Source organism: Heterodontus francisci, chromosome 23 (genome assembly GCF_036365525.1).
Source record: "Heterodontus francisci isolate sHetFra1 chromosome 23, sHetFra1.hap1, whole genome shotgun sequence".
Classification (NCBI taxonomy): Eukaryota; Metazoa; Chordata; class Chondrichthyes; order Heterodontiformes; family Heterodontidae; genus Heterodontus; species Heterodontus francisci.
In genome coordinates, this window is record NC_090393.1 from 1,477,413 (window position 1) to 1,496,019 (window position 18,607).

The window sequence follows — 18,607 nt, forward strand, 5'->3', positions numbered from 1 at the left end:
AAGAAGGTGGTGGTGAGCTGCCTTCTTGAACCGCTGCAGTCCATGTGGGGTAGGTACACCCACAGTGCTGTGAGGAAGGGAGTTCCAGGATTTTGACCCAGCGACAGTGAAGGAACGGCGATTTAGTTCCAAGTCAGGATGGTGTGTGACTTGGAGGGGAACTTGCAGGTGGTGGTGTTCCCGTGTATTTGCTGCCCTTGTCCTTCTAGTTGGTAGAGGTTGTGGGTTTGGAAGGTGCTGTCTAAGGAGCCTTGGTGCGTTGCTGCAGTGCATCTTGTAGATGGTACACACTGCTGCCACTGTGCGTCGGTGGTGGAGGGAGTGAATGTTTGTAGATGGGGTGCCAATCAAGTGGGCTGCTTTGTCCTGGATGGTGTCGAGCTTCTTGAGTGTTGTTGGAGCTGCACCCATCCAGGCAAGTGGAGAGTATTCCATCACACTCCTGACTTGTGCCTTGTAGATGGTGGACAGGCTTTGGGGAGTCAGGAGGTGACTTACTCGACTCAGGATTCCTAGCCTCTGACCTGCTCTTGTAGCCACGGTATTTATATGGCTGGTCCAGTTCAGTTTCTGGTCAATGGTAGCCCCTAGGATGTTGATAGTGGGGGATTCAGCGATGGAAATGCCATTGAATGTCAAGGGGAGATGGTTAGATTCTCTCTTGTTGGAGATGGTCATTGCCTGGCACTTGTGTGGCGCGAATGTTACTTGCCACTTATCAGCCCAAGCCTGGATATTGTCCAGGTCTTGCTGCATTTCTACACGGACTGCTTCAGTATCTGAGGAGTCACAAATAGTGCTGAACATTGTGCAATCATCAGCGAACATCCCCACTTCTGACCTTATGATTGAAGGAAGGTCATTGATGAAGCAGCTGAAGATGGTTGGGCCCAGGACATTACCCTGAGGAACTCCTGCAGTGATGTCCTGGAGCTCAGATGATTGACCTCCAACAACCACAACCATCTTCCTTTGCGCTAGGTATGACTCCAGCCAGCGGAGGATTTTTCCCCTGATTCCCATTGACCTCAGTTTTGCTGGGGCTCCTTGATGCCATACTCGGTCAAATGCTGCCTTGATGTCAAGGGCAGTCACTCTCACCTCACCTCTGGAGTTCAGCTCTTTTGTCCATGTTTGAACCAAGGCTGTAATGAGGTCAGGAGCTGAGTGGCCCTGGCGGAACCCAAACTGAGCATCACTGAGCAGGTTATTGCTAAGCAACTGCCGCTTGATGGCACTGTTGATGACACCTTCCATCATTTTACTGATGATTGAGAGTAGACTGATGGGGCGGTAATTGGCCGGGTTGGACTTGTCCTGCTTTTTGTGTACAGGACATACCTGGGCAATTTTCCACATTGCAGGATAGATGCCAGTGTTGTAGCTGTACTGGAACAGCTTGGCTAGGGGCATGGCAAGTTCTGGAGCACAGGTCTTCAATACTATTGCCGGAATATTGTCAGGGCCCATAGCTTTTGCAGTATCCAGTGCCTTCAGTCGTTTCTTGATATGACGTGGAGTGACTCGAATTGGCTGAAGTCTGGCATCTGTGATGCTGGGGACTTCAGGAGGAGGCCGAGATGGATCATCAACTCGGCACATCTTGCTGAAGATTGTTGCAAATGCTTCTGCCTTATCTTTCGCACTGATGTGCTGGGCTTCCCCATCATTGAGGACGGGGATATTTGTGGAGCCACCTCCTCCAGTTAGTTGTTTAATTGTCCACCACCATTCACGGCTGGATGTGGCAGGACTGCAGAGCTTAGATATGATCTGTTGGTTACCTTATGTCCTCATCGCAACATGCACTCCCATCTATTTTTTTTATCATCAGCAAATTTGGATATATTACACTCTGCCCCCTCCTCCAAGTCCTTAATATAGATAGTAAATAATTGAGGCCCTAGGACTGATCCTTGTGGCACTCCACTAGTTACGTCTTTCCATCCTGAAAAAGACCCATTAATCCCGACTCTCTGTCTTCTGTGTGTTAGCCAATCCTCAATCCATGCTAATACATTACCCCCAATACCCTGGGCTCTTATTTTGTGCAATAAGCTTTTATGTGGCACCTTATCAAATGCCTTCTGGAAATCCAAATACACTACATCTACCAATTCCCCTTCATCAACTCCACTTGTTATATCCTCAAAGAACTCTAGCAAATTTGTCAAACATGATTTCCCTTTCACTAAACCATGTTGATTCTGTTTGATTGCGTTCGGCTTTTCTAAATATCTTGCTATTTAGAATTAGAATTAGAATTAGAATTAGAATATTACAGCGCAGTACAGGCCCTTCGGCCCTCGATGTTGCGCCGATCATCTGACCTACACTATTCCATTTACATCCATATGTCTATCCAATGACCACTTAAATGCCCTTAAAGTTGGCGAGTCTACTACTGTTGCAGGCAGGGCGTTCCACGCCCCTACTACTCTCTGCGTAAAGAAACTACCTCTGACATCTGTCCTATATCTTTCACCCCTCAACTTAAAGCTATGTCCCCTCGTGTTTGCCATCCTCATCCGAGGAAAAAGACTCTCACTATCCACCCTATCTAACCCTCTGATTATCTTGTATGTCTCTATTAAGTCACCTCTCCTCCTCCTTCTCTCTAACGAAAACAACCCCAAGTCCCTCAGCCTTTCCTCGTAAGACCTTCCTTCCATACCAGGCAACATCCTAGTAAATCTCCTCTGCACCCTTTCCAAAGCTTCGACATCCTTCCTATAATGCGGTGACCAGAACTGCACGCAATACTCCAGGTGCGGCCTCACCAGAGTTTTGTACAGCTGCATCATGACCCCGTGGCTCTGAAACTCGATCCCCCTACTAATAAAGGCTAACACACCATATGCCTTCTTAACAGCCCTATTAACCTGGGTAGCAACTTTCAGGGATTTATGTACCTGGATACCAAGATCTCTCTGCTCATCTACACTACCAAGAATCTTCCCATTAGCCCAGTACTCTGCATTGCTGTTACTCCTTCCAAAGTGAATCACCTCACACTTCTCCGCATTAAACTCCATTTGCCATCTCTCAGCCCAGCTCTGCAGCCTATCTATGTCCCTCTGTACCCTACAACACCCTTCGACACTATCCACAACTCCACCGACCTTCGTGTCATCCGCAAATTTACTAACCCACCCTTCTACACCCTCATCCAGGTCGTTTATAAAAATGACAAACAGCAGTGGCCCCAAAACAGAACCTTGCGGTACACCACTAGTAACTAAACTCCAGGATGAACATTTGCCATCAACCACCACCCTCTGTCTTCTTTCAGCTAGCCAATTTCTGATCCAAAGCTCTAAATCACCTTCAACCCCATACTTGCGTATTTTCTGCAATAGCCTACCGTGGGGAACCTTATCAAACGCCTTACTGAAATCCATATACACCACATCCACGGCTTTACCCTCATCCACCTGTTTGGTCACCTTCTCGAAAAACTCAATAAGGTTTGTGAGGCACGACCTACCTTTCACAAAACCGTGCTGACTATCGCAAATGAACTTATTCTTTTCAAGATGATTATAAATCCTGTCTCTTATAACCTTTTCCAACATTTTACCCACAACCGAAGTAAGGCTCACAGGTCTATAATTACCAGGGCTGTCTCTACTCCCCTTCTTGAACAAGGGGACAACATTTGCTATCCTCCAGTCCTCCGGCACTACTCCAGTCGACAATGACGACTTAAAGATCAACAACAACGGCTCTGCAATCTCCTCCCTGGCTTCCCAGAGAATCCTAGGATAAATCCCATCTGGCCCAGGGGACTTATCTTATTTCTTCCTTAATAATGGACTCTAGCATTTTCCCCAAGACCGATGTTAGGCTGCTGGGCCTATAGTTTCCAACCCCCTGGGATCCTTCCGAATCCAGTGAGTTCTGGAATATTTCGACCAATGCCTCCACTATCTCTGCAGCCACTTCCTTTAAAATCCTTGGATGTAGGCCATCAGGTCCTGGCGACTTGTCTGCCTTCAGTCCCATTAGTTTGTCAAATACTTTGTCCCTTGTGATGGAGACTGTTACAAGATCTTTCCTCCCATTAGCTCCTTGTTTATCTGATATCTATGGGATGTTTACAGTGTTCTCCACCGTGAAGACCGATGTAAAATATTGATTTAAATTATCTGCCATTTCCCTGTTCCCCGTTATCAATTCTCCAATTGCATCCTCCAAGGGTCCCACGCTCACTTTAGCTACTCTCTCTCTTTTTATATACCCGGAGAAGCTCCTGCTGTTTGTTTTTATATTTCTTGCCAATTTACTTTCATAATCAATTTTCTCCCTCTTTATTAGCTTTTTAATCATTTGCTGCAGGTTCCTAAAAATTCCCAATCCTCTGGCCTACCACTAGTTTTCGTCACTTTGTATGCCTTAGTTTTTGATTGGATACTCTCTTTGACGGCCTTTGTGAACCACGGGTGGTTCATCCTTCTCATCGAATCCTTCTTTTTGACCGGGATAAATTTTTGCTGAGCGTTATGAAATATCTGCTTAAAAGTCTGCCACTGCTCATCTACTGACCTTCCCCTGTAGTCTATCTTCCCAGCCCACTTTAGACAACTCTTTCTTCATACCTCTGTAATTGCCTTTGTTTAAGTTGAAGACACTGTTTTGAGACCCAAGTTGCTCACCCTCAAACTGAATTTGAAATTCTACCATGTTATGATCGCTTCCCCCTAAAGGATCCTTAACTACGATATCTCTTATTAATCCTACCTCATTACACATTACTAGATCTAAAATAGCCTGTTCCCTGGTAGGTTCTGTAATGTATTGCTCTAAGTAACAATCCCTGATACACTCGACAAATTTGTCTTCCATGTTACCTCTGCCACTTTGATTTGTCCAGTCAATATGCAGATTAAAATCACCCATGACAATTGTAGCATCCTTCTTACATGCCTCCAGTATTTCCCGATTTATAATTTGTCCAACAGTGAGGCAACTCTTTGGGGGCCTATAGACAATTCCCACCCATGACTTCTTCCCCTTGCTATTCCTCATTTCCAGCCAAATTGATTCCACATCGCGATCTATTGCACCTATATCACTGCTCACCACCGTACTGATACCTTCCTTTATTAACAAAGCTACCCCACCTCCTTTTCCTTTTTGCCTATTTTTCCGGAACGTTGAATACCCTTGAATATTGAGTTCCCAGTCTTGGTCACCCTGCAACCACGTCTCTGTAATAACTATCAAGTCATATTCATTTATTTCTATTTGTGCCGTCAACTCATCTATCTTGTTACAAATGGGAAATCTTTGAACTGCCAAGAACTTCCACTTTTAAGCTGTTAGGCTCGCGATATAAACCCTTCAAAAAAACCCTTGGTTTTTAACAGCTAAGTTCATAATTACAACTAAACAGCCTCACTGATCCTGTCAAATTTCTCCATGTTTTTTAAAGTTTTTTTTAAAATTTCTTTATCCCTATTTTAGCTTATATCTTAATCCGATCATAAACATTTATTGCACTCATATAAGTCTACCGCAAGCCCACTCATACTGTTAGATACCTGAACTACCATTCTTTTCATCATCCCTCCACTCTTCAATCCGTCTCCAACCCCTCATCAGAATAGTCTACTCCATTAACGACAAGAAACATCTACAAGAACTGCACCATATCAAGTTTATGCTTCAACTCAATGGATTTCCTTCCCACAAGATCAACACACGTTCACCTGTTACTCACACTACAACCATTACCTCAACCAAGAGTCAGCCTCCCAGACACCGGCTCCACCTCGCACAGACTACAAGGCAGAGTCAGGTCAGTGGATATGGATGTCTGACATAAGTCATCCAAGAAACTCCACTCCATCCTCCAGGCTCACAAAGACAAGAAACCATTTCACAACAAACCAAGAATTAACAGCATACCATGCAGCAGCAGAATCATCTACATCAGAGCAACAGGCCGCAGTCTACACACTAGAGTCAAGGAACACCAAGTATGCTTCAAACACAGTGAATGGGACAAGTCAGCTATTGTCAAGCATGCTCAAGTCAGACTGGAGGAAGGTAGTAAGTGAGGTTCCCCAGGGGTCGGTGTTAGGACCCATGGTTTTCCTGATATAAATTAATCACCTGGACTTGGTGTGCAGGGCACAATTTCAAATTTGCAGATGACACAAAACATGGAAATATTGTGAACTATGAGGAGGATAGTGACAGAGGACATAGACAAGATGGTGGAATGGGCACACAAGTGGCAGATGAAATTTAATGCAGAGAACTGCAGTGGTTAGCACCGCAGCCTCACAGCTCCAAGGACCCGGGTTCAATTCTGGGTACTGCCTGTGCGGAGTTTGCAAGTTCTCCCTGTGACCACGTGGGTTTTCGCCGGGTGCTCCGGTTTTCTCTCACAGCCAAAGACCTGCGGGTTGATAGGTAAATTGGCCATTGTAAATTGTCCCTAGTGTAGGTAGGCGGTAGGGAATATAGGATTACTGCAGGGTTAATATAAATGGGTAGCCTTCACCTTTGACTTTTTACCATTATTACTCATTCTGATTCTAATTTCTGTTGCACTCTTCTGCTTATATTTTCTGCCCCTTCCTGTCACACTTTGATAACCGTTCACCTCTTCACTACCCTGCACCTCTGCTTTCTCACTTCTTTTTGATTTTTTTAAACTTCCCTTCAATTGTACCCCCCCCCACTGGTTAGTTTAAAGTCCTATCTACAACCCTCGTTATACGATTCGCCAGGACACTGGTCCCAGCATGGTTCATGTGAAGCCTATCCCAACTGAACAGCTCTCTCCTTCCCCAGTACTGGTGCCAGTGTCCCATGAATCAGAACCCACTTCTCCCACACTAATCTTTGAGCCATGCATTTGCTTCTCTAATCTTATTTACTTTACGCCAATTAGCATGTGGCTCAGGTACTAATCGGAGATTATTACCTTTGTGGTTCTGCTTTTTAATTTAGCCTCGAGCTGCTCATAGTCCCTCAGCAGAACCTCTTTCCTAGTCCGACCTATGTTATTGGTACCTTCGGGGACCATGACAACTGGATCCTTCCCCTCCCAGTCTAAGTTCCTCTCCAGCCCAGAAGAGATGCTCTTAACCTTGGCACCAGGTCGGCAACACAGCCTTCGGGACTCCCTGTCTTTGCTGCAGAGAACAGTATCTATTCCCCTAACTATGCTATCCCTTATTACCACTACATTTCTCTTTTCTCTCCCCACTTGAATGGCGCGCTGAACCGCGGTGCAGTGGTCAGTTCGTTCATCCTCCCCGCAGTCTGTGCCCTCGTCCACACCGGGAGTAAGAACCATGTAAATCTAAATTCTGGATCCCTCTACCTGCCTCACTCGCAGTCACACCCTCCTGTCCCTGACCACAGTCCAAATTTGATGTAATTAATCTAACGGGTGTGACTGTCTCCTGAAACACAGCGTCCAGGTAACTCTCTCCCTCCCTGATGTGTCGCAGTGTCAGCAGTTTGGACTCCAGCTCATCAACTCTGAGCCGAAGTTCCTCGAGCAGCCAACATTTGTTACAGATGTGGTCACGGTGGATCACACTGGCATCTACCAGCTCCCACATACTACAGCTGCAACACATCGCCCGCCTAACCGTCTCTATTCTATTTAATTAATTAATTTGGATGTTAAATATTTGGATGTTTTGATTGTAATTAATACTTCTAGTCCTGCTCTGTGTTTATACTCTTATTATAACACTTACTGTTACACTAGCACCATGGAAAACATTTTAATTACCCAGCTCCTAATTTGAAGCAATACCCTCCCTGCTGGTCCCTCTCTCTCTGTGTATGTGTGTGTATATATATATATATGGTAAATTATAAAATCCACCTTAGTTTTTAGTTTTTATACTAATGAATCGATCAAGTCTTATTTTATATAAAAACAAGAAATGCTGGAACCACTCAGCAGGTCTGGCAGCATCTGTGGAAAGAGAAGCAGAGTTAACATTTCGGGTCAGTGACCCTTCATCGGAATTGACAAATGTTAGAAATGTGAAAGGTTATAAGCAAGTGAGGCGGGGGTGGGGCAAGAGATAACAAAGGAGAAGGTGTAGATAGGACCAGGCCACATAGCTGACCAAAAGGTCATGGAGCAAAGGCAAACAATATGTTAATGGTGTGTTGAAAGGCAAAGCATTAGTACAGATAGGGTGTTAACGGACTGAAGATTGAACAGCAGCAAGTACAAACATGAAAATAAAACAGTGGGGAAGCAAACTGAACAAACTACAATGAAATGAAATAAACAAAAAAAAATTGTAAAAAATGTAAAAAAGAAAAAATAACTAAAAATGAAAGTAAAATGGGGAGCCCGTCATGCTCTGAAATTATTGAACTCAATGTTCAGTCTGGCAGGCTGTAGTGTGCCTAATCGGTAAATGAGATGCTGTTCCTTGAGCTTGCGTTGATGTTCACTGGAACACTGCAGCAATCCCAGGATAGAGATGTGAGCATGAGTCTTATGTTTAAGTGTGTTTAAGTCTTATTTTATATTTGGTTAACTCAGATTAAATTAAAAGCTTATTGGTATACTCACCCCGGCCTGCGTTCTGTTTCCCCGCACTCTCTGTTGATATTGGATTTGCCACCAAACCTCCCTCTCCTCTCCCGCAGCTTCTCTATTGTGTCTAATCTCTTGTGGTTAATGCTGCTGGTTGAGCGAATGTGTCTGTGAAACTGGACCTTTGTCCTTTGTGGAGTTCCTGGTTTGAAGGTTGTGAAACTTTCTTTGCAGCATCTTCAGAGCCAGTTGAAAGTTCTCGCTGGACAGAGGAAGAAATGGAAGTTGCGAAAAAAGGTTTGTGATTCTCCTGTTTACCCCACAGCCCTGCTGTTTCTGCAGTTGGAGTCAGGCTGGTTCATTTACGCTTGTGCTGAAATGTTGATGTGGTTTACACAGAGAGACTTAGATCCAGCATTTCACATAATCATTCGGAATACTCCATCAAAACTGTGAGAAAGTGCAGAATCTTTTAATAGATCTGTTTAGATTTCATGTGAGATTGTGCATAGTCTTTCCAGGAGGCACTTCTGTGGACGTGAAAGAGACTCCAGGATGGTATGTTGCCTCCCTGGTGCCAGGGTCAAGGATGTCTCTGAACGGACAGGGGGCATTCTGAAGGGGGAGGGTGAACAGCCAGAGGTTGTGGTACACATCGGTACCAACGACATAGGCAGGAAGAGTGACTAGGTCCTACAGGGGGAGTTTGGGGAATTAGCTAGAAAGTTAAAAGACAGGACCTCTCGGGTTGTAATCTCGGGATTACTCCCTGTGCCACGTGCCAGTGAGGCTAGAAATAGGAAGAGAGTGCAGCTAAACATGTGGCTGAACAGCTGGTGTAGAAGGGAGGGTTTCAGATATCTGGACCATTGGGATCTCTTCAGGGACAGATGGGACCTGTACAAGAAGGACGGGTTGCATCTAAACTGGAGGGGCACAAATATCCTGGCTGCAAGGTTTGCTAGTGTCACTCGGGAGGGTTTAAACTAGTGTGGCAGGGGGGTGAGAACCAGAGCAGTAGGTCAGCTAGTGAAATAACTGAGGGGGAACCAGTAAATAAGTCCAGTAAGACGAAGAGGAAGAGCAGGCAGGGAGATGTTGCTGAGCACAGCTGGACTGGTGGTCTGAAGTGCATTTGTTTCAATGCGAGAAGTATAACAGGTAAGGCAGATGAACTTGGAGCTTGGATTAGTACTTGGAACTATGATGTTGTTGCTATTACAGAGACTTGGTTGAGGGAAGGACAGGATTGGCAGCTAAATGTTCCAGGATTTAGAAGCTTCAGGCGGGATAGAGGGGAATGTAAAAGGGATGGGGGAGTAGCATTACTGGTTAAGGAGAATATCACAGCTGTACTGTGGGAGGACACCTCGGAGGGGTCATGCAGCGAGGCAATATGGGTGGAGCTCAGGAATAGGAAGTGTGCAGTCACAATGTTGGGGGTTTACTACAGGCCTCCCAACAGCCAGCGGGAGGTAGAGGAGCAGATATGCAGACAGATTTTGGAAAGATGTAAAGGTAACAGGGTTGTAGTGGTGGGTGATTTTAACTTCCCCTATATTGACTGGGACTCACTTAGTGCTAGGGGCTTGGATGGGGCAAAATTTGTAAGGAGCATCCAGGAGGGCTTCTTGAAACAATATGTAGATAGTCCAACTAGGGATGGAGCCGTACTGGACCTGGTATTGGGGAATGAACACAGCCAAGTGGTCGAAGTCTCAGTAGGGGAGCATTTCGGGAACAGTGACCATAATTCCATAAGTTTTCAGGTACTAATGGATAAGGATAAGAGTAGTCCTCGGGTGAAGGTGCTAAATTGGGGGAAGGCTAATTATCACAATATTAGGCAGGAACTGAAGAATTTAGATTGGGGGCGGCTGTTTGCGGTTAAATCAACATCTGACATGTGGGAGTCTTTCAAACGTCAGTTTATTAGAATCCAGGACCAGCATGTTCCTGTGAGGAAGAAGGATAAGTTTGGCAAGTTTTGGGAACCTTGGATAACGAGGGATATTGTGAGCCTAGTCAAAAAGAAAAAGGAAGCATTCTTTAGGGCTAGAAGGCTAGGAACAGACGAAGCCCTTGAGGAATATCAAGAAAGTAGGAAGGAACTTAAGCAAGCAGTCAGGAAGGCTAAAAGGGGTCATGAAAAGTCATTGGCAAACAGGATTAAGGAGAATCCCAAGGTTTTTTATACGTATATAAAGAGTAAGAGGGTAACCAGGGAAAGGGTTGGCCCACTCAAGGACAGAGAAGGGAATCTGTGTGTGGAGCCAGAGGAAATGGGCGAGGTACTATATGAGTACTTTGCATCAGTATTCACCAAGGAGAAGGACTTGGTGGATGATGAGTCTAGGAAAGGAAGTGTAGATAGTCTCAGTCATCTCGTTATCAAAAAGGAGGAGGTGTTGGGCGTCTTGCAGAGCATTAAGGTAGATAAGTCCCCAGGGCCTGATGGGATCTACCCCAGAATACTGAGGGAGGCAAGGGAAGAAATTGCTGGGGCCTTGACAGAAATCTTTGTATCCTCATTGGCTACAGGTGAGGTCCCAGAGGACTGGAGAATAGCCAATGTTGTTCCTTTGTTTAAGAAGGGTAGCAAAGATAATCCAGGAAATTATAGGCTGGTGAACCTTATGTCAGTGGTAGGGAAATTATTGGAGAGGATTCTTCAGGACAGGATTTACTCCCATTTGGAAACAAATAAACTTATTAGCGAGAGGCAGCATGGTTTTGTGAAGGGGAGGTCGTGTCTCACTAACGTGATCGAGTTTTTTGAGGAAGTGATGAAGATGATTGATGAAGGAAGGGCAGTGGATGTTATCTATATGGACTTCACTAAAGCCTTTGACAAGGTCCCTCATGGCAGACTGGTACAAAAGGTGAAGTTACACGGGATCAGAGGTGAGCTGGCAAGATGGATACAGAACTGGCTCGGTCATAGAAGACAGAGGGTCGCAGTGGAAGGGTGCTTTCCTGAATGGAGGGATGTGACTAGTGTTCCGCTGGGACCTTTGCTGTTTGTAGTATATATAAATGATTTGGAGGAAAATGTAACTGGTCTGATTAGTAAGTTTGCGGACAACACAAAGGTTGATGGAGCTGCGGATAGTGATGAGGATTGTCGGAGGATACAGCAGGATATAGATCGGTTGGAGACTTGGGCGGAGAAATGGCAGATGGAGTTTAATCCGGACAAATGCGAGGTAATGCATTTTGGAAGGTCTAATGCAGGTGGGAAGTATACAATAAATGGCAGAACCCTTAGGAGTATTGACAGGCAGAGAGATCTGGGCGTACAGGTCACTGAAAGTGGCAACGCAGGTGGATAAGGTAGTCAAGAAGGCATACGGCATGCTTGCCTTCATCGGTTGGGGCATAGAGTATAAAAATTGGCAAGTCATGCTGCAGCTGTACAGAACTTTAGTTGGGCCACACTTGGAATATTGCGTGCAATTCTGGTCGCCACACTACCAGAAGGACGTGGAGGCTTTGGAGAGGGTACAGAAGAGGTTTACCAGGATGTTGCCTGGTCTGGAGGGCATTAGCTATGAGGAGAGGTTGGATAAACTCGGATTGTTTTCACTGGAACGACGGAGGTGGAGGGGCGACATGATAGAGGTTTAGAAAGTTATAAGCGGCATGGACAGAGTCGATAGTCAGAAGCTTTCTACCAGGGTGAAAGAGTCAGTTACTAGGGGACATAGGTTTAACGTGAGAGGGGCAAAGTTTAGAGGGGATGTGCGAGGCAAGTTCTTTACACAGAGGGTGGTGAGTGCCTGGAACTTGCTGCCGGGGGAGGTGGTGGAAGCAGATACGATAGAGACGTTTAAGAGGCATCTTGACAAATACATGAATAGGATGGGAATAGAGGGATACGGTCCCCAGAAGTGCAGAAGGTGTTAGTTTAGGCAGGCATCAAGATCGGCGCAGGCTTGGAGGGCCGAATGGCCTGTTCCTGTGCTGTACTGTTCTTTGTTCTTTGAAGATCATTTATGTTCAGAATGTGTCCATTTATATTGGCTGTACAGGTACGCTGATATTCATTATGCAGCTGTTTTCTGAAAGCAGAAGCAACATTTTTAAAATGAGAGACACAATCGCATGAAGCAGTGAGGAGCCTTTTGATGCATCTCTGAAATGGCACTTATTGCCTAATCAGACTGAGTCGATGAACTTTGCTAAGGAGCTGTTTTTGAGTTGACTGTTTCACATCTTCCACAGGGAAAGTTGCAGTTAAGCTGTTTGCTGTAAGATTTATAAGAAGTGTCATGCTTGGCATTATTCTGTGCTGGAGCTGTTTCTACCTTTTGGTTTGGAGCAGCACAGAGCAACTTTTACAAGGTGATCTCTCTTTGAGAACTTAAGCAAATTTCAAACCAGCCCTTCCACTTCCAGCTGGTGTCAGTAGTGGCTGACATCATTCTGTGGCGCTTCTTCCAAGGGTTTTACAAAGACTTCATGTTGCAGAGAAGCTGCAAACGACAGCAGTTGTTTAAAGAGAGAGAGCCTATAACCCAGTGAAGGGCAGACAGTGGAGATATTTTAATGACAAGTGGAATTGTTTACAAGCAGCACAATTCACGTTGGAATGACGTGTTGTATTTTGATCCAGTGCGCCGTTGCGTTTGACACTTGGCTCACACTTCTGACCACTTAAAAATAGAAAGAGATAACTATTCAGCCCAGACGCTCAGTCATCATTCTGATAGCGACACTGGAGGAGGCAGTGGCGGAGTGGGAATGTCATTGAACTAGTAACCAGAGCCTCAAGCTAATGCTTTGGGGACATGGGTTCAAATCCCACCACGGCAGATGGTGAAATTTGAATTCAATTAATAAATCTGGAATTAAAAGCTAGTCTAATGGTGACCATGAAACCATTGTCGATTTTTGTAAAAACACATCTGGTTCACTTATGTCCTTTAGAGAAGGAAATCTGCTGTTCTTACCTGGTCTGGCCTACATGTGACTCCAGACCCACAGCAATGTGGTTGACCCTTAAGTGCCCTCTGAAATGGCCCAGCAAGCCACAGTGTTGTATCAAACCGCGACAAGTTCTAAGAAGAGGAATGAAACTGGATGGACCACCCGACATTGACCTAGGCATCGGAATCGACAACGGCAAACCCAGCCGACTCGACCCTGCAAAGTCCCCCTTTCTAACATCTGAGGGCTTGTGCCAAACAAAGAACAAAGAAAATTACAGCACAGGAACAGGCCCTTCGGCCCTCCAAGCCTGCACCGATCCAGATCCTCTACCTAAACATGTCGCCTATTTTCTAAGGGTCTGTATCTCTTTGCTTCCTGCCCATTCATGTATCTGTCTAGATACATCTTAAAAGACGCCATCGTGCCCGCATCTACCACCTCTGCTGGCAACGCGTTCCAGGCACCCACTACCCTCTGCGTAAAGAACTTTCCACGCATATCCCCCCGAAACTTTTCCCCTCTCACTTTGAACTCGTGACCCCTAGTATTTGAATCCCCCACTCTGGGGAAAAAGCTTCTTGCTACCCACCCTGTCTATACCTCTCATGATTTTGTACACCTCAATCAGGTCCCCCCTCAACCTCCGTCTTTCTAATGAAAATAATCCTAATCTACTCAACCTCCCAAAATTGGGAGAGCTGTCCCACAGACTAGTCAAGCAACAGCCTGACATAGTCATACTCACGGAATCATACCTTGCAGACAATGTCCCAGACATTGCCGTCACTATCCCTGGGTATGCCCTGTCCCATCGGTAGGACAGACCCAGCACAGCTGGAGGCCAGTGGGATACAGTCGGGAGGGAGTTGCCCTAGGAGACCTCAACATTGACTCCGAACCCCATGAAGTCTCATGGCATCAAGTCAAACATGGGCAAGGAAACCTCCTGCTGATTCCCACCTACCGCCCTCCCTCAGCTGATGAATCAGTACTCCTCCATGTTGAACACCAATTGAAGGAAGCAGTGAGGGTAGCAAGGGCACAAAATGTAATCTGGGTGGGGGACTTAAATGTCCATCACCAAGAGTGGCTCGGTAGCACCACTACCGACCAAGGTGGCCAAGTCCTAAAGGACATTGCTGCTAGACTGTGTCTGCGGTAGGTGGTGAGGGAACCATCAAGAGGGAAAAACATACTTCACCTCGTCCTCACCAATCTACATGTCACAGATACATCTGTCCATGACAGTATTGGTAGGAGTGACCACTGCACAGTCCTTGTGGAGACAAAGTCCTGTCTTCACACTGATGGTACCCACCATCATGCTGTATGGCACTACCACCGTGCTAAATGGGATAGATTTTGAACAGATCTAGCAATGCAAAACTGGGCATCCATGAGGCGCTGTGGGCCATCAGCAGCAGCAGAATTGTACTCAACCACAATCTGTAACTTCATGGCCCGGCATATCCCCCACTCTACCATTACCATCAAGCCAAGAGACCAACCCTGGTTCAATGAGGAGTGCAGGAGAGCATGCCAGGAGCAGCACCAGGCATACCTCAAAATGAGGTGTCAAACTGGTGAAGCTACAAGACAGGACTATCTGCGTGCCAAACTGCGTAAGCAACATGCGATAGACAGAGCTAAGCGATCCCACAATCAACAGATCAGATCTAAGCTCTGCAGTCCTGCCACATCCAGCCGTGAATGGTGGTGGACAATTAAACAACTGACAGGAGGAGGCTCCACAAATATCCCCATCCTCAATGATGGGGGAGCCCAGCACATCAGTGCGAAAAATAAGGCTGAAGCATTTGCAACAATCTTCAGCCAGAGGTGCTGAGTGGATGATCCATCTCGGCCTCTTCCTGAAGTCCCCAGCATCACATTTGCCAGTCTTCAGCCATTGGACTCCGCGTGATATCAAAATCAATGAAAGCAATGTAGAGGGACATCTGTTGTTCGCAGCATTTCTCCTGTATCTGACGAACGGAGAACAGTATTTCAACGGTTGATCTCTCTGCACGAAAGCCACACTGTGCCTCAGGGTAGACGCGCTCACCAGCTTCTGGAGCCTGTTTGGAGCGACTCGAGCAAAGACTTTCCCCACTATGCTGAGCAGGGAGATTCCACGGCAGTTGTTGCAGTCACCATGGTCACCTTTGTTTTTATAGAGGGTGATGATATTGGCATCGCGCATGACCTGAGGTACTGCTCCCTCGTCCCAGCACAGGCATAGCAGTTCATGGAGTGCTGAGAGTATAGCAGGCTTGGCACTCTTGATTATTTCAGGGGTAATGCTTTCATTGATCTCACCAAAGCCTTTGACCTTGTCAGCAGACGTGGTCTCTTCAGACTACTAGAAAAGATTGGATGACCACCAAAGCTACTAAGTATCATCACCTCATTCCATGACAATATGAAAGGCACAATTCAACATGGCGGCACCTCATCAGAGCCCTTTCCTATCCTGAGTGGCGTGAAACAGGGCTGTGTTTTCGCACCCACACTGTTTGGGATTTTCTTCTCCCTGCTGCTTTCACATGCGTTCAAGTCCTCTGAAGAAGGAATTTTCCTCCACACAAGATCAGGGGGCAGGTTGTTCAACCTTGCCCGTCTAAGAGCGAAGTCCAAAGTACGGAAAGTCCTCATCAGGGAACTCCTCTTTGCTGACGATGCTGCTTTAACATCTCACACTGAAGAGTGCCTGCAGAGTCTCATCGACAGGTTTGCGGCTGCCTGCAATGAATTTGGCCTAACCATCAGCCTCAAGAAAACGAACATCATGGGGCAGGACGTCAGAAATGCTCCATCCATCAATATTGGCGACCACGCTATGGAAGTGGTTCAAGAGTTCACCTACCGAGGCTCAACTATCACCAGTAACCTGTCTCTAGATGCAGAAATCAACAAGCGAGTGGGAAAGGCTTCCACTGCTATGTCCAGACTGGCCAAGAGAGTGTGGGAAAATGGCGCACTGACACGGAACACAAAAGTCTGAGTGTATCAGGCCTGTGTCCTCAGTACCTTGCTCTATGGCAGCGAGACCTGGACAACGTATGTCAGCCAAGAGCGACGTCTCAATTCATTCCATCTTCGCTGCCTCCGGAGAATACTTGGCATCAGGTGGCAGGACCGTATCTCCAACACAGAAGTCCTCGAGGCGGCCAACATCCCCAGCTTATACACACTACTGAGTCAGCGGTGCTTGAGATGGCTTGGCCTTGTGAGCCGCATGGAAGATGGCAGGATCCCCAAAGACACATTGTACAGCGAGCTCGCCACTGGTATCAGACCCACCGGCCGCCCATGTCTCCACTTTAAAGACGTCTGCAAACGCGACATGAATTCCTGTGACATTGATCACAAGTCGTGGGAGTCAGTTGCCAGCGTTCGCCAGAGCTGGCGGGCAGCCATAAAGACGGGGCTAAAGTGTGGCGAGTCGATGAGACTTAGCAGTTGGCAGGAAAAAAGACAAAAGCACAAGGGGAGAGCCAACTGTGTAACAGCCCCAACAACAAATTTTTCTGCAGCACCTGTGGAAGAGCCTGTCACTCTAGAATTGGCCTTTATAGCCACTCCAGTCACTGCTTCACAAACCACTGACCACCTCCAGGCGCTTACCCATTGTCTCTCGAGATAAGGAGGCCAAAGAAGGAAGAAGACGATATCAAGAAACGACTGAAGGCACTGGATACTGCAAAGGCTATGGGTCCTGACAACATTCCGGCAATAGTACTGAAGACCTGTGCTCCAGAACTAGCCGCGACCCTAGCCAAGCTGTTCCAGTACAGCTACAACACTGGCATCTACCCAGTAATGTTAAAAATTGCCCAGATATGCCCTGTGTATAAAAAGCAGGACAAATCCAAACCGACCAATTACCACCCGATCAGTCTACTCCCAATCATCACCAAATTGTGAAAGGGGTCGGCGACAGTGCTATCTAGTGACAGTTACTCAGCAATAACCTGCTCAGTGACGCTCAGTTTGGGTTCTGTCAGGGTCACTCAGCTCCTAACCTCATTACAGCCTTGGTCCAAACATGGACAAAAGAGCTGAACTCCAGAGGTGAGGTGAGAGTGACTGCCCTTGACATCAAGGCAGCATTTGACCAAGTGTGGCATCAAGGAGCCCTAGCAAAACTGGAGTCAATAGGAATCAGGTGGAAAACTTTCCGTTGATTGGAGTCATACCAAGCTCAAAGGAAGATGGTTGTGGTTGTTGGAGGTCAGTCATCTGAGCTCCAGGATATCGCTGCAAGAGTTCCTCAGGGTAGTGTCCTAGGCCCAACCATCTTCAGCTGCTTTATCAATGATCTTCCTTCAATCATAAGGTCAGAAGTGGGGATGTTCGCTGATGATTGCACAATGTTCAGCACCATTTGTGACTCCTCAGATACTGAAGCAGTCCGTGTAGAAATGCAGCAACACCTGGACAACATCCAGACTTGAGCTGATAAATGGCAAGTAATATTCATGCCACACAAGAGCCAGGCAATGACCATCTCCAAGAAGAGAGAATCTAAACATCTCCCCTTGACATTCAGTGGCATTACCATCGCTGAATCCCCCACTCTCAACATCCTAGGGACCATCATTGACCAGAAACTGAACTGGAGTAGCCACATAAATACCGTGGCTGCAAGATCAGGTCAGAGGCTAGGAATCCTGAGGTTAGTAACTCACCTCCTGACTCCCCAAAGCCTGTCCATCTACAAGGCACAAGTCAGGAGTGTGATGGAATACTCTCCACTTGCCTGGATGGGTGCAGCTCCAACAACACTCAAGAAGCTCGACACCATTCAGGACAAAGCAGCCCGCTTGTTTGGCACCCCATCCACCACCTTCAACATTCACTTGCTCCACCACCGAAAAATAAATTGGAGATACAGTAATTAAAATTCAGTCAGAGTACTGACTGTGTGTTTCAGACGTGATATCAATTACTTTTTTTATTAATTCTTGGGATGTTGGCTTCGCTGGCAAGGCCAGCATTTATTGCCCATCCCTAATTGCCCATGCGAAGGTGGTGGTGAGCTGTCTTCTTGAACCGCTGCAGTCCATGTGGGGTAGGTACACCCACAGTGCTGTTAGGAAAGGAGTTCCAGGAATTTGACCCAGTGACAGTGAAGGAACGGCGACA

General features: G+C 46.4%; 1 protein-coding gene across 1 annotated transcript in view; it reads left to right on the plus strand.

Moving 5' to 3' along the window:
* ncor2 (nuclear receptor corepressor 2) overlaps positions 1–18,607 on the plus strand; it is a 446,529-nt gene that overhangs the window by 269,796 nt on the left and 158,126 nt on the right. Inside the window, exon 19 of the mRNA XM_068055641.1 lies at positions 8,762–8,824. Coding sequence (XP_067911742.1) covers positions 8,762–8,824 — 63 coding nt within the window. The remainder of the gene's footprint in view (positions 1–8,761; positions 8,825–18,607) is intronic.